General features: G+C 44.5%; 1 protein-coding gene across 1 annotated transcript in view; it reads left to right on the top strand.

Moving 5' to 3' along the window:
• The first annotated feature begins 805 nt into the window (after positions 1–805).
• nalf1b (NALCN channel auxiliary factor 1b) overlaps positions 806–14,402 on the top strand; it is a 90,110-nt gene continuing 76,513 nt past the window's right edge. Inside the window, exon 1 of the mRNA XM_084363080.1 lies at positions 806–2,156. Within this exon, the coding sequence (XP_084219206.1) occupies positions 1,425–2,156 (732 nt within the window). The 5' untranslated portion in view covers positions 806–1,424. The remainder of the gene's footprint in view (positions 2,157–14,402) is intronic.

The following is a 14,402-nucleotide window of genomic DNA, read 5'->3' as shown; positions in this document are numbered from 1 at the left end:
TATTAATGAGGTAATAAAACAAACTTGGAGATAATTATTTCTTCCATAACTGAATAAGCAAGCTGTTCTCAGAGGAAAATAAGGTCCCCAGAACACTGTTTGAAGCTAGAAAGGTGGCAGGGTCCGCCACATATAAACAAAGTAAAACAGTATGAACAGTATTGCCCTTTAAGATCAGTTTGTTTCTTCAGTCGTGGAGATCTTACTCTTCTGATTAAAATCTCCTCCCCAAAACTACATAGTGCACCTTTAAAGGGCAACACAGCTTCATTCTGTTTTACTTTGTTTGTATGTGGCGGACCCTGCCACCTTTCTAGCTTAAAACAGTGTTCTGGGGACCTTATTTCCTCTGACAACAGCTTGTTTATTCAGCTATGGAAAAAATAAATATTTCTGAGTTTGTATTATCACTTCACTCTTCAAATGACGAGTTTCTGAATTCTTCATAGTGCCCCTTTAATTTCCCTGTCACCCAAACACAGAGAGCTCTGTGACTTGAGGATTAACGGCCCGCATTAGGTGCACGAAATGGCTCAGATCAATGAATTATGGAAACAGTGAGTGATGTCTTAACTGCACTGTTGTTCTTGTGAATGGAAGATCGCGTCTATCCTGCACCAAAAGCAAGATGTCGCTAAAAGTGTGTGTTTGTGCCCCACCGAGGAGACAACACCTGGTCCTCATGAGGAGCAGAGTGGCTAGTCAAAACACCTTTAACCACCTTTATGTGTGCCTGTGCTCCCCCTCTCTCCCTCCCTGTGTGTGTGTGTGTGTGTGTGTTTGTGTGTGCAGTGCACATAGGTAATAAGCTGCTCCGCCACTGCGCAACGATGGAGCTATCGCAACGATGGAGATGACGCAAACAGACCCAGCTCTCCGAAAAAGTGTTTCAAGACGAACATGGCGGCAACTTAACCGCGGTCCAAGATGACAATGGCCAACGGGAGAAATGATTCTAGGCTTTCCGCCCAGGTACGGGACAGAGACACCAGCCTGCGTGCATCGAAAGCGCTCGTTGCTCTCCTTTAAGTGAATCTGCAAAGCGAACGGCGGCAGACGCGCAGCATCAGTACCGAGAGGCTCGCAACAGCTGGTCTCCCTGCGCCCCCGACGAGAGAACAAACCCGGGGAGGGACGGTAGGGAGAGGGGGGCATGCGGTCAAAGAGGACGCCGTTTCCCCCCGGAGAGCCATGGAGAACCGGGATGCGGCAGCGCGAAGCTTAATCTGTGCGGGCGCGCTAATTGGATCGGAATAGCACCGATTGTTGCGGGCGCGATAGAGGAGCGCCCTGGACCGGCGGAGGCACGGCACCCCACCGTTACAGAGGAGAACCAACCGGAGCCCATCTCCCCTCAAGTCAATGAGTATTGTGGCAGAGCAGCCCCCGCGGTGGAGTCGGCCAGGGCAGCACTTTCCTAAAATATGACCAGGGGTGCTTGGATGCGTCGGCAGCATGATGAAGGCTTAAAATTCTGGTTTGCACCCCGAGAGAACGAGAAGCCATTTACCGAGTCGGAGCGGGCCCAGAGATGGCGACTGTCGCTGGCCTCTCTGCTCTTCATCACCGTCCTGCTCTCTGATCACTTGTGGTTCTGCGCCGAGGCGAAACTGACGCGAACCCGAGACAAGCGGTCGGACGAGGGGCTGCTTGCATTTACGGACATGGGCGAGTACTCCAGCTCCCTCCACCGACACCATACCCCAACAACACCACCTGACCCCCGCCGTCTCGCCAGAGAGCAAGATGTTATTTTTATAGGGAATTCTACTCTGTGGCGAATGGACACCTGTCACCCCGACAGCCTGTTCAAAGACTGCTTTACTTTCACGGACGCGGAGACCGTGTGCCCGGGCCTCTCCGCTGGAGGGGGAGAGGGGACACAGTCGGCGTACGTGAATCTGAGCGATTTATACCTTTCTTTTTGTAATTCCTACTCACTTTTGGATTTGTTTAACGGGTTTACGAGTCTGGGCAATTTGACTTGCACCCTGGGTATGACCGCGGGGGACGACCAGGATGGATGCAAAGAGTGCGTCCGGGCTTATCAGAGTCTGGACCGGGAGGCGGAGAAGAACTACCGGGAGTTTGAGCTGCTGGTTCAGAAATACGAGACGGATGCGTACTCGGTTAGGACGTGCATGGAGGAATGCAAGGTAGGACTAACGAGGCCGGCTCGTGCACGCGCGCGAGTGCGTTTAAGGGGGTGGGTTCACAGTCGTCATGGCAACCGTTGGGCTTATCTTTGAGTATATTGGTATGTTGTGTTTTTTTTTGCAGAGTTGGGGCCAGCAGTGGCCCGTCAGGGTTTTTTTTTTTGCACAAACACACAGTTGCACCACATGAGGACGGGTGGAGGACGGGGTCAACAGACTCCCCCCCTGCTCCTCTTCCTCCAAGCCTAATCTTTCCAACGTGGACCACTTTGTGACCTGTGGAAGAAGAAGCGACGTTTGACATTTGGAGTAAGGGCCCAGGCCAGCTCTGTGAGGCGAGGGTTAGAGAGGGCCGCCCAGTGGTGCTCATTTCAATATCGTTAATAGCTCACGAGTGATTTCTGCACCTAATCCCAGGCTTTGTATTGTCCCCAGTTTGCTTGTTGTTCCAATAACGTGCCAGTCTTAGAGCACATACCTCACTCAGGCTGCTGGCGGAGGACATGTTGTGCACGTCGACAGCATCTACATCACCTACACGTGCACACACACTGACAAACTCACTCTGAGTTGTGTTACTCGCCTGTAGATAGAAACATGGCGGGGATAGGTTGGGTGGATTGCGCTTCAGTGTGTTTCGTCTGTTGTGCGCTGGACAGTTGCAGGAGGCTCCGTCTCTCCTTCAGCTCTGTGTCCTCCTGTGCTCGCTGTCCGTGGTGCTGAAAGGAGGCCCTGCAGAGGGCCTCTCAGTTCAGGAGGACACGCTTGTTTCTCTGGCTTACATCCACTGTTTTAATGAGTCTGGCTGGCAGTGAAATATGGTCAAGTAGTTGACTTCATTGGCACAAAGACCAATGTTCTCTGTCTCTCCCACCTCCTGGCATACTTGATTAGGAGCTCATGAACCCACCTGATAGATGGAAGATATGCGGCGTGGGGGTCTTGGATGTGGTTAGCGACACAAGGGATGTGAGAGATTTGTGCAGAGATATATGACATTTGTCTAGCTTCGACATGCATTTCATACAGCAGATTTTAAAAGTTTGATGCCCCGCTGATTGACCAATGTCCTCCCCCTGAACATTAAAGGTGCATTGTGTAGTTTCGGGGAAGAAATTTTAATCAGGAGAGAAAGTAACTAAACAAACGAAATAAACAAACTCTCTTCGCTTTCATGACTGAATAAACAAACTGACCTTAAAGGACCTTGTTCTTATGTGGCGGACCCTGCCACCTTTCTAACTTCAGACAGTGTTCTCGTGACGTTATTTGCCTCTGAGAACAGCTTGTTTATCCAGTTATGGATTTTTTTGTCATTAATATTGTAAATAATAAAATTCTGAGTTTAAATTTCTTCCTCAAAAAACCTACATAGTGCCCCTTTAAAGGTTTTGAGGAACTGTAATGGCAGCTGCATCATCGCCACAACAGGTGATGGGGTGAGGGAGCGAACCTCAAAAAGCAGGAAGTCTCGCCTCCAAATGATCCTGCAGCCCAAACTCATTTCTCCAAGATGGATGTTGTACAAGGGCAGATGGGCTGTGAGTGCTGATAATCCATGTGTGTGTGTATGTGTGTGTGTGTGCGATAGTTAGTGGGAGGATATACTGAGGATAAACCTTCACAATGGAATCATGTGCCGTTTATATGTTTGTTTATTGTGAGTCATACCTTATTGTTATGCCTGCCTGTTTGTCAGAGACTGTGTGTGTGCATTTGAATCCGCTTCCTATAACATCTTATAGCTGCCTCCTTCTTATTCCATCTAATCAGTTGTGTGCATTTGCACTCCTACTCTTTGCTAATGTAATCAGACTCAGGCAGGGCTACAGCAGCCTTTTAGCCCCTTTAGCCCAATCTGAATTGCTAATCTGCTTCAGTGTTCGTATGACCTTTGTGAGAGCACAGCACCCCAGGCCTGCATCGCAAACCAGTACTCCTTGAAGAAGCACTCTGCTGGACAATAAAAAGACATTAGACAGCTTGAAACAACAATTACAGCTATTCGCTCTTATCTCTCTTATTTCTCTCATCTCAGACCTCCCTGCTCTTGTAAATTCTTGGTCCACATTTTAAACAGCTGCTGAGGGCTCCTTTCAAACGGTTCAAATGAGTTGAAAATGTAAAAATCACATGGTGGTTGTGTGTGCCGTAGATGTGTGTTCAGCAGTGAGATGAGAAGAAAAGGAGAAGGAATGATGGAAAAAGTGAGCTGCTGAAGATGGGAAACTGTCAGATGGAGGCAGCTATATCAACACATGTACACAACACACATAATAAGACATGACTAGCCAGCCAGTCGACATGGACAGATGTAAGCTGAAGGTGTCATCATCATTCAAAGCAGCTAGTTTTCATCAGGATGCTGCATGGCACCGAGTCCGCCTTGTTTATTGCCAGAGAACGACGTGTTACTAGAGTTTGCCAGTTAGCTTAGCTAGAAGAGGAAATCAATCAAAATTCATTAGAAAACAAGCGAGACACTTGCGTATTTGGATATTTGGTTGGTGTAAGTGAAGCAAATGTTACAAACACGAAGAGAATCAAACAACATTTTGCAAAGTTAACACAAAAACATGACCAAACTAAACGGCCGGAGCTCCCTTTGAGTCAGCTGAATGATGGGATTTTGTGAAGGCCCGCTAGATGTCTTTCAATGGACACTTGAAAGGCTGTGGGACACCCTGATATGCAAATTGTCATGAAGATGATAAATTTTTTGAGATAGTTATGTCCCACTAGCTGAGCTGTATCTATAGTACAGTGTCTGGATGAAAATTATAAGGAATTCAATGCATGATCTGCTTCAACAGTCAAACCTCCATCATGTGTGGTACACAGTAAATGAGAGGCCTGCCATCGTCACTTCGCAGAAATGCTCAGAAGTGCTGTGTTTACCATCCACTAATATGATGTTGGCCTATGTTCTACTTTCCATTATAGCCATATGAACTGCTTAGTTAAAGGTCCTGAGGATGGCGGCCGACCAGACTGACTCAAAAATAAACTTTCTTATCGAGTGTACTTTTAAGGTTGTACAACCCTGATTTCCCCAAAAGTCGGAACGCTGCATAAAACATTAATATAGACCAAATCTTAACTTCTGAACCGTGTTTACTGACAGGGACACTTTTTCTGAATAATAAGTACTGTAACCGTTGATACTTTAAGCACACTTTGCTGATAACACAAGACCAAACATGACTTTATTCAATCATTTAGTCTCTAATAGAGATGGATCACCAGTTAACCTTCCTCTTCCTCGGATCGCATGCCTGGCGGCAGATAAAACTCTATAGTGATAGCAATGTTTATAGGGACCCGATGCAAACGCAGACGGTTTCATTATTCTATATCAATTTGTTCAATCAAACATTTACTTTGTAATAATACTTTGAAGCAGAAAACGTGTCTGTTGTCGGTTTAAGTATGGTTTTGAATGCTTTTACGTGTAGCAGAGTATTTTCACAGAGTTGTATTAATACTTTTACGTAAAGATGTATTTCACAACTAGAAAGATGGCCTTAGCATAAAAATAGGCTGTCTATGCAGTAGGAAAAAGCAATTATTTTTTTAAATCGATGCTACATGAACAGAGAAAACACATAATTATTGCTGTGGCATTGGTGAGAAATGGACAATGAACAGGATCAGGGTTAATATTTGTATAGTAATATAGTTTTTTCAGCCTCCCTTTTCACAGTACATAAACAATATGGCAGCCACTTCAGCTAAACAGTATGATAAAATATATTTCTGAAAACATTTAGGGAGAAATAGGCAGTGTAGTAACACAATTTTGGTTTCTACTTTATCGGCACTGCTTTATTTAGACAGTTTGATCAGAGTCTGGTGAGACGGTTTTAAGTAAAGGATCTTTCTTTCTTTCTGTCTTTCTTTCTGTCTTTCTTACTTCTGTTCTTCACCTTTTGATCTCTGTATGTACCTGTTTACATCACACAGACACGCACACACACGCACACGCACACACACACACACACACACACACACACACACACACACACACACACACACACACGCACACACGGAGCCCCATGTGCAGTGTTTCCTGCAGGTCCAGACCTGACTGTCCCTTCCGGTGTAATTTAATTTGCACTCCCATAATTCTCTGCTTCTCTGGTGGCTCTGTCTCCAGGGCTGTATCTCAACATGTTGATCTCCTCTCTCTCCCTCTCTCTGTCATTGTCTCTCGCCTACTTTCACATCCTCTCTCTCCGTCTTCCTCCCATCTGTGTCAGAGCTCTGAGGAACCAACATCACACGTACACGTGTCCACTGTTTGCCTCTACATCACCTCCGCCCCCCCTCGCCCTCCTCCTTATAGACTTACTTCCCATCAGGGGCCTTGGTTTCTGTCCCTGTCTCTCTGAATGTAGGTGTTTAGCTCTCTCTGCCTGCTGGAGTGAAAGATACTGATCTAGGTTAAGGCTCTTTCCTTCTCTTCAATTACAGGCCTGTCCACACAGATCCCACTGTGTGCTCCTTCACCCAGCCTCACTGGCCCCTCTGCTTATTCAATCACCTTTCTCCTCGATCATTCTCCATTCCTACAAGACTATTCACTTGAGCCCCTATTTAATTTAGTTGTTCAGCTTTATGTTTTAACTCTGCAGTGGGGATAGGCTGATTGTGTTTTCCATTAAATAAAGCAGAATTACAAACACCACGAGAAGCAGATGGTCAGAGAGATGAAGGGAGGAGGAGCACAGAAATAAGCAGGTAGAAACAAGACAGTCGTGCTAGCAGCTCTAGGAGGAGAAAAGCTTATTTACCCGACTGTAAATAATGTAGCATGTTAGCTCAGTTAGCCAGGGGAGTGTAGGTGTTTACACTGCTAGCACACAAGCTTTGGACCGCTGGGAGAAAGAGGTGTACATTACGTAGACGTCTTTGACACAACGTCAACACTGTTGTTTCTTGTTGTTGAATGTTTTGAACAATAAATCTTACATATTGCACCTTTAAATATTGACAGGTAAGAGTGAAAGTTCATTCTTGCCCCCTGAAAGAGCTGTGAGCCCATATTGTATTCCAATCCCAATCTTTGCACTATTCGTAGAAATACGTAACTTAAAAGTCAGCAGTAGGGCTGCAACCAACAACTGTTTTCATTATCGATTAATCTGCTGATTAATAAAAAAATGTCAAAAAACTGTGAGAAATGCTCGTCTCATCTTCAACTTTTGCTGAACGAACAGCTCAAAATCAAAAAGACTCTTCATTTGTTCAAGAAATGCAGCAGATCCTTACATTTCAGAAGCTAGAACCAACAAATCTTTGACATTTTTTAATTGAAATGATCACTCAATTATCAAAATAGTCGGTAATTATGACTTTTTCGACCGACTGATCGTTTAATCGAGTGATTGCTGCAGCTCTAATCAACAGGCTGACATTTCCATAGAGACCTGTTGCTAGCATGGCTGATATATACAGTATATATGTAAATAACATTTAGTATTTCAGCTCAAACTGACAGAGAAGATAAAGTATACACTATATTTTTTATCCGTAGCATTCACAGTTTGGAGGTAGTATCACAATGAAAAACATACTGACTCAGCATATGTTAATACCTTCTGCTTTACTACAAAAGGTTGTGCTAAACTACACTTCTACGCCGCAGCTGACAGCTTATTTTATGTAAATCAGATGGAGGTCGGCGTCGACGCGGCACATAATGTACAGATTGCTCTGCTATCAGCGGCGACCGCGTGGCCCTGCTGCAAGTCCTGCACTGTCCTCTCCCTCTCTCCCTCAAATTCAATTAGGGCTCTGTTGCTTCTCGATGCAGCTCAAATAGATCCAGGGAAACTCCCCTTCATATGAGCTGCCAGTGTTTGTTTCTCCCCAGGCAGGAGATAAGGGAATGTGTCTGTTCGAGAAGAACACAGCAGCACTCCCATGGAAACGCCTCCTCGTCGTCCTCTATTCCCTGTCTACGCAGCACAATGAGACCGTACAGCTCCCTCCTTCGCTGCCTTGGGCCTCGGCTCCAATCAACACATCCACAGTCATTTCTCTCTCTCCATACAATTTGCCTCCCTCTTTCCTGCAGGCCACCGATCTGAAAAAAAGGCTCCGTCCCTCATTCAGTTAATACATACGGAGGCGAGCTGTCCTGCCTGCCTGGTGCGCAGCGTGGGTACCGTTTAGGTCAACGGTGTGTGCTCGTCCATGCATGTGTGTGCGACTGTGTGCAGGAACAAGCCGCATGTATCCAGCCAATCGCCGCGGGCCATAACTCATCTCCGCTGATAATAAGATAAAAGTTGCATCGAGTCCTTTTACTGCGTCCAATTCAATCAGATCTGTGACATAAACAAATTATGACTTTTACAAATGTACACTTGTTCTCTGTCTCATCTCTCCTCCATCTTAGTTGAATGATTTGATGAGTGGGTGATGTGTTAGCTTTGATTTTCTGTGACAAAGTGAGAGAGAGAGAAGGGGCTAGAGAGAGCGGAAATGGCTGCTATTGATAACTGATTACTGACATTAAACCCTGGAGACGTAAAATCGGTAAACATCGGGCATTAATTTGTTTAAGCTAATGATGATTTTAAAGCGTTTAACAGCCGGTTGTGTGTGTTCGATGACATCTGCTATTTCAGTTTTTATGCAGTGCTATTTGGTATTAAAGAAGTGAAAGTGACGAGTGGATTAACAAAAAGATAATGCAAAAACACAAACCATCTGAGATACACCAGTGCCACCATGACAGCCCAGAACCTGCTCCATATCTCTGGTCTGACTTCTCCTTTGTGCTGAGATGCACAGGTTAATTCGGTTCTCGCGCCTCACCGTGACATTAATCCGTAAACCGACTTGTTGTTTGAAAGGGATAGAAATCTGCCTGTCAATGGGATGAATCATTGATAAAAATGGAACCCATTTAATCAGAACTTCATTGAAGCAGCTCTTTGGAAGCCATTTATAAAGCAGGGAGTGCGAGTACGTGCTATTTAGACACTATTTTTAGAGTATGATCTGTAAGCTGTTTAATGGTGTTCGTATCGGACGATAAAGTGAATAGAACAGAGCGTCGCATTCAAAACCTCCTCTGGAGGTAAAGGCCTCTGAATTATGAATGAATTCGAGGTGAACGGGGTCTCGATGTGAAACTTCAGGGTAGAATAGATGAATGAACGAGGGTTAAATAATGGAACTGTCACGATTACCATGGTGTGTTTACAGGTTCTGTTAGGACTGCATTTAAGAAAAATCTGAGGGTGATGAGTTAGAAAGACGTCAGCTTAGTCGACCTTTGTAGCCCGCTCCTCATTTCTGCTTGTGGCTGGTTATTTTATTTTTTTTACTGAGGAAATCTTTTGAAGTCCGATATATTTAAGTCTCTTGGGTCATAAGGTGAAAGTAATTCCCCCGAAGCAAATTATGAGTTGTGATTACGTGATGTGGTTCTGGAGAAATGCAGTTGATTGTTGAGTCTAGGGATGGGCCGATGAACGATGACAGTCAACGACTTCAGTGCCATGTACCGTGATTTTAAAGGCGCCCCTCCAGACAGCACAGTAAAGCAGTGTGTCTTGGTGTAAGGCAGGAGTTGTTGCCGTTTGTGACGTGAGAGAGAAAATAAAATAAGTTGCTGCTCAGTGCACTTAAGTTAATATCTTCACGTCCTGTTTATTACTTTCCTATTGAACCAGCTCAGATAGGCAAACCCAGGACGCTTGGCTGAATTTGTGGCAGTGCCGTTTGTTTTCGGTGGGGCTGTTAGTGTATGCCAATTTGGCTGACATTGCCAAACCCTAGTTGAGTCTTATTCTCAGGTTGTTGAATACACTTTGGGTCAGTGATCCAGGTCATATGTCTCTGTGCATGTTTTTTAAGCTGACACAAACTACTGCTACTAGCATAACACACCAGAATCTCCAATCAAACGGTTTTGCTCCTGTGGTCTATGACGCAGATCATGAGCATCACTGGTGATTAAGCGAATAGATTTGGTGAAAAATAATCAGGATCTGATAAATGTGGATGTGACTTCCTGTATATACTGGTGATGCTGCTGGAAACTGTCCAAGTTGACTGTAGCTTTTTGTCACCTCCCCCGTCTGCAGCCACCAGGCGAGAAGGGATTCATCTTAAACAAGCCTATTCTATCAAAACCTATCCACTGCCTGCTTAACATGCATGACTCGCAGGGTGCTTTATTCCCCAGAGCTCGACTTATGAGGCAGCACTTCCTCTCATCTCATGGAGCCTCATCACTTTAATAGGTGAAGGTTTGGGAATGTTCAAGACTCATGGTCTTTTTAGTTTTTTATGGATGTTGATAGAGACAACTTAACTTTAAATAATGGCGGGCATCAACGACTAGCTAACGTTAGCCACGTGATCATGCGTAGGCGTATGCTCGCTATGTGACAATCTGCCGGTGTGCGTGGTCGCAGTGAAAATGTGGTATGGGATTTGTTAATTAGTGCATTCTCTCTATAAGCAAGCAGGATGGATTTGATAATGAAGGATACAATCAGATACCATAAAAAATTCATTGTGGCCAAAAAGATTGAAATGAGCGGCGTTCTAGCCAGATATTGAAAAGGTAACAATGCGTCCATCTCTCTAAGACGCCATGTCAGTAAGCTACCTGCTCACAGAGCCTATCCCATGTGGACATTTCACAAAAATGACATGGGAATTAGCTGTAACTATTCCAGGATGAAAGCAGGAAAGCAATTCCAGCATATGTAACATGCTGTCGTGGCCTTTATCTGAACCCGATCAATGTACCCACTGAATGATCTGCGTGGGTGAAAGAGCATTGATCTGTTATCGGTGAGGAAGCGGTGGGAGTGAGAGCCTGTAATGACGAGCAAAACCTTTGTCAAAGTCCAAGTGAGTCATCCATGTGTTGGTGCTAGCTAATGGATCGTTGTTAGCAACCTAGCTAGCATGCTAAGTTATTCTTCTCCTGGGGTTTTTTCTTTTTTAGCGAAGTAGCTTCAGATGCATTGCCTCCTTTGAATGGACTGAAGTATTGCTGACCATGATTTAAGCATGTAGTCTGGGAAAACCAGGAATTGCAAACAGATAGGATCTGGCAAACAGAGAGTTAAAGTTAAAAAGTCAGTTAAAATTGCATCTGGATGTCACCTGCAGAAAAGACACTTGAAATGGGAATAAAAGCGACAAGAACTAAAAGAAAGTGACAGCGGCAGTAGCGCTGAGAAAAGCTACAGTCTGAGCATCACTGGCAGAGAAACAGAAACCAGTCACAGTTCCCAGACTCTGGTGACATTCTCACATTACTGAGTCATCATCATCATCAGCCGCTCACAGCATGTCCTGATTCAGAGAGAGCTGAGCAGAACAGTGAGGGAAGATAGACACACGTACATGCAGTCTCTAAACTCACGCATACTGTATGCATGCACGGCACATTATAGCATAACCAACAACGCCTCACACATGGGAGAGAGGCTGACAGCCACCAGGTGTAGGAAGCTAACAGAAGAGGGAGAGAGAAAGACAAATGAATGGTTAGATTAGAGGAAATACCCAGTGATGTGTGCAGCAGATCCCCTGACATACTGTATTTTCTCTGGGTTTTGTACAAACAATTATTTGAGCACCTGGTCCTAATCCTTTCCATTTTAATCAGGCTAGTGTTTCTGTCAATGGATGAGTGTGTGTGTGTGTGTGTGTGTGTTGAGTGAGGGCGCATGTTTGCATGCATGAGTGCATCACATAGTGGGATGTTGTTGTTTTCTGTCATGAATTTAGTATGAAGAGTGAAAGGAAAGGAATAGTTTGACATTTTGGGGGATTCATTAAACGCTTTTCTGCTCAGAGTGCGATGAGAATTTCGACTCCACTCTCGTGTCAGTTAACATGAAGCTACAGCTACAGCAGACAGTTAGCCTAGCTTAACAAACAGACTGAAAGCATGGGGCTAGTAAGTCATTTTTTCCGGTTTGACTTTTGTGCTGGTTAAACCAACAAGACATAGCAGTTTGTAAGCTTTAGAGGTGCTGGTAGGTGGGTTTTTGTTACCTTTGGATGGAGCTAGGCTAAGCTAGGCTAAGTGGCTGATGGTGTGAGCTTAATATTTACAGTACAAACATGAGCGTGGTATTGATCTTCTCATCTAACCCTCAGCCAGAAAGCAAGCATGTTTTTGTTTTGAGCATATTTTTCCCATCAGTGGAAAACATTTTCATTTTATAGGTTGCAACTAGTCACCAGTTGTTGAATGTGGGCATCGTCCTCTTCAGCTATCGAAGTATTATTAATAATTTAAAAGTCCCTGTCACTACGGGCAGCCACAACTAGCCTACAGCCTCCGAGCTAGCAACCTACACGCTGACAATGGCAAGTTAGCCTAACCCTAACCTGGTTGTTAATGGTGCAAATGCCAAATGTAGACTGTGGGTTTAAGCCATGAAGCTAGGCTAAGTGGCTGATGGTACCTATTTCAGGTGGCCAGTGGCAAGCTGCATGTAACAGTTTTCAAAATCCCCATTGCTAAAGGAGACAATAGCAATAACCTCCGAGCTAGCAACTTACACACTGACAACAGCAAGTTAGCCTATCCCTAACCTGGTCGCTAATGCTATGAATGTAAACAAGCTAACAGTTTGTAGCCTACCTTTTCTTTTATGGGATGAATAGCAAATTTAAAGCCAATATCCGCCTCTCCAAAATGGAATAAATGGAAATGTTCCACTATTTTTGTGTTTTTTCCCTATAGCAGAATGATAATGGGTGCAGCCAGACCTATCACTCATGTTTGTCTGGCTATGCAAGATACGTAGGTTGCAAGTAACAATTATTTTTCTTCTAAACCGATTTTGTCAATAAAATGTCAGAAAATAAAATTCCCATATAATTACCCTGAGCCCCGGGTGATATATTTATATAGCCTGTTTTATTCGAGCCAAGCTATTCAATTATACTTTATATGACAAAGAAAAGCAACAAGTGATCACACTTGAGGAGCTGGAAAAGCATTTTTGCTTGATTATGCGATACATTTTCTGTCCATTGCCTCATCGAATGATCAAATAATTGTTTCCAGCTGCAACTGCCTGATATTCAGTCGTCTAATGGTGGCACTCACAAATAAGAGCACAGGGTTTTTTTCTTGTTTTATAATACGTGTGAAAAATATGCACTTTGTTTGAAAGATCTAAATGTTTTCAGTCATTTGTCTGGTTAATCTTAGAAACATTGGATGTTTCCCGGCTGTTTCCGGGGCACCTGATTGAAGGTTGCACTCACCATTCATGTGTGATATTTGAAACTTTCAAAATAATCTTTGTTTTTAGTCGTTTGTTTATGTGTGTGACTGCCTGTGTTTCTCCTTAAAAAGGTATTTTCCAGGTGTGGTGTAAAAACCTCCAAATGAGCGTTTAGACTAAATGCCTCCATTCAAACTGATGTAAATGAGTTTGTGCTGTCCTCCTCACAGGCCTCATTATGAAGCCAAAGAGGCTGATTATTCACATCATTACTCCAGTGGCACCTAGCAACCACCTCACCGCCGAGGAGCTGTTCCTGGTGCGTGATGCAGGCTCAAAGTATATGCGACCTGCGGTGCGTTTGGCGGTCCGATTAAGGATTCTGCGAGCTGGCTTGTAGTATCCTCGGCCCACCACCGGTCTGCCACAGTAATTTGATTGTGGAGGGGGCGGGGAGGGGCGGAGAGAGAGGGGTTATTGATGGGTACAGATAGAACATGGAAGAGGAACAAAGCAAGACAGAAGAGGAATGGAGGGGAGCTTGACCTGATGATGAGGGTCTTATCGGCACCTCTTCGTAATGGTTTTTCACCTGCCGTGTGTGTGTGTGTGTGTGTGTGTGTGTGTGTGTGAAGGGGATGGATGGTGAAGGGGATGGATGGTGGAAGGGTTAGTGGGGTTTTCACCTGCTGAATCTTCCCTCTTTGTCTAAAACCCTTTTGTCCATTTGTCCTCAGCCCCCATCTGCCATTTGTCAACTGCAGCTGTGTCACTCTTTCTTCATCCTTTTTACTCCATCTTTCACACTGTTAAGCTTCATCTTTCTATTTACTCAATTTCTCCCGTCTTTTGCCCACTTGGAAACTACCTGTACAACATGGAGGACGGTGCTCCAGTCCTGTCCCGCTTTGTCTCTTTTATTGCAGTTTTTCTTTACAGTGGCAATGACGGGCCCTGACTGATTCTCTGTAAATAATTCATCCGTCATTGACTTTTCAAAAGCGCTGAGGAGGAACTGGAA

This window comes from Pagrus pagrus, assembly GCF_965226575.1.
Source record: "Pagrus pagrus genome assembly, chromosome: 9".
NCBI lineage: Eukaryota > Metazoa > Chordata > Actinopteri > Spariformes > Sparidae > Pagrus > Pagrus pagrus.
This window is presented reverse-complemented; position numbering and strand designations above follow the sequence as displayed.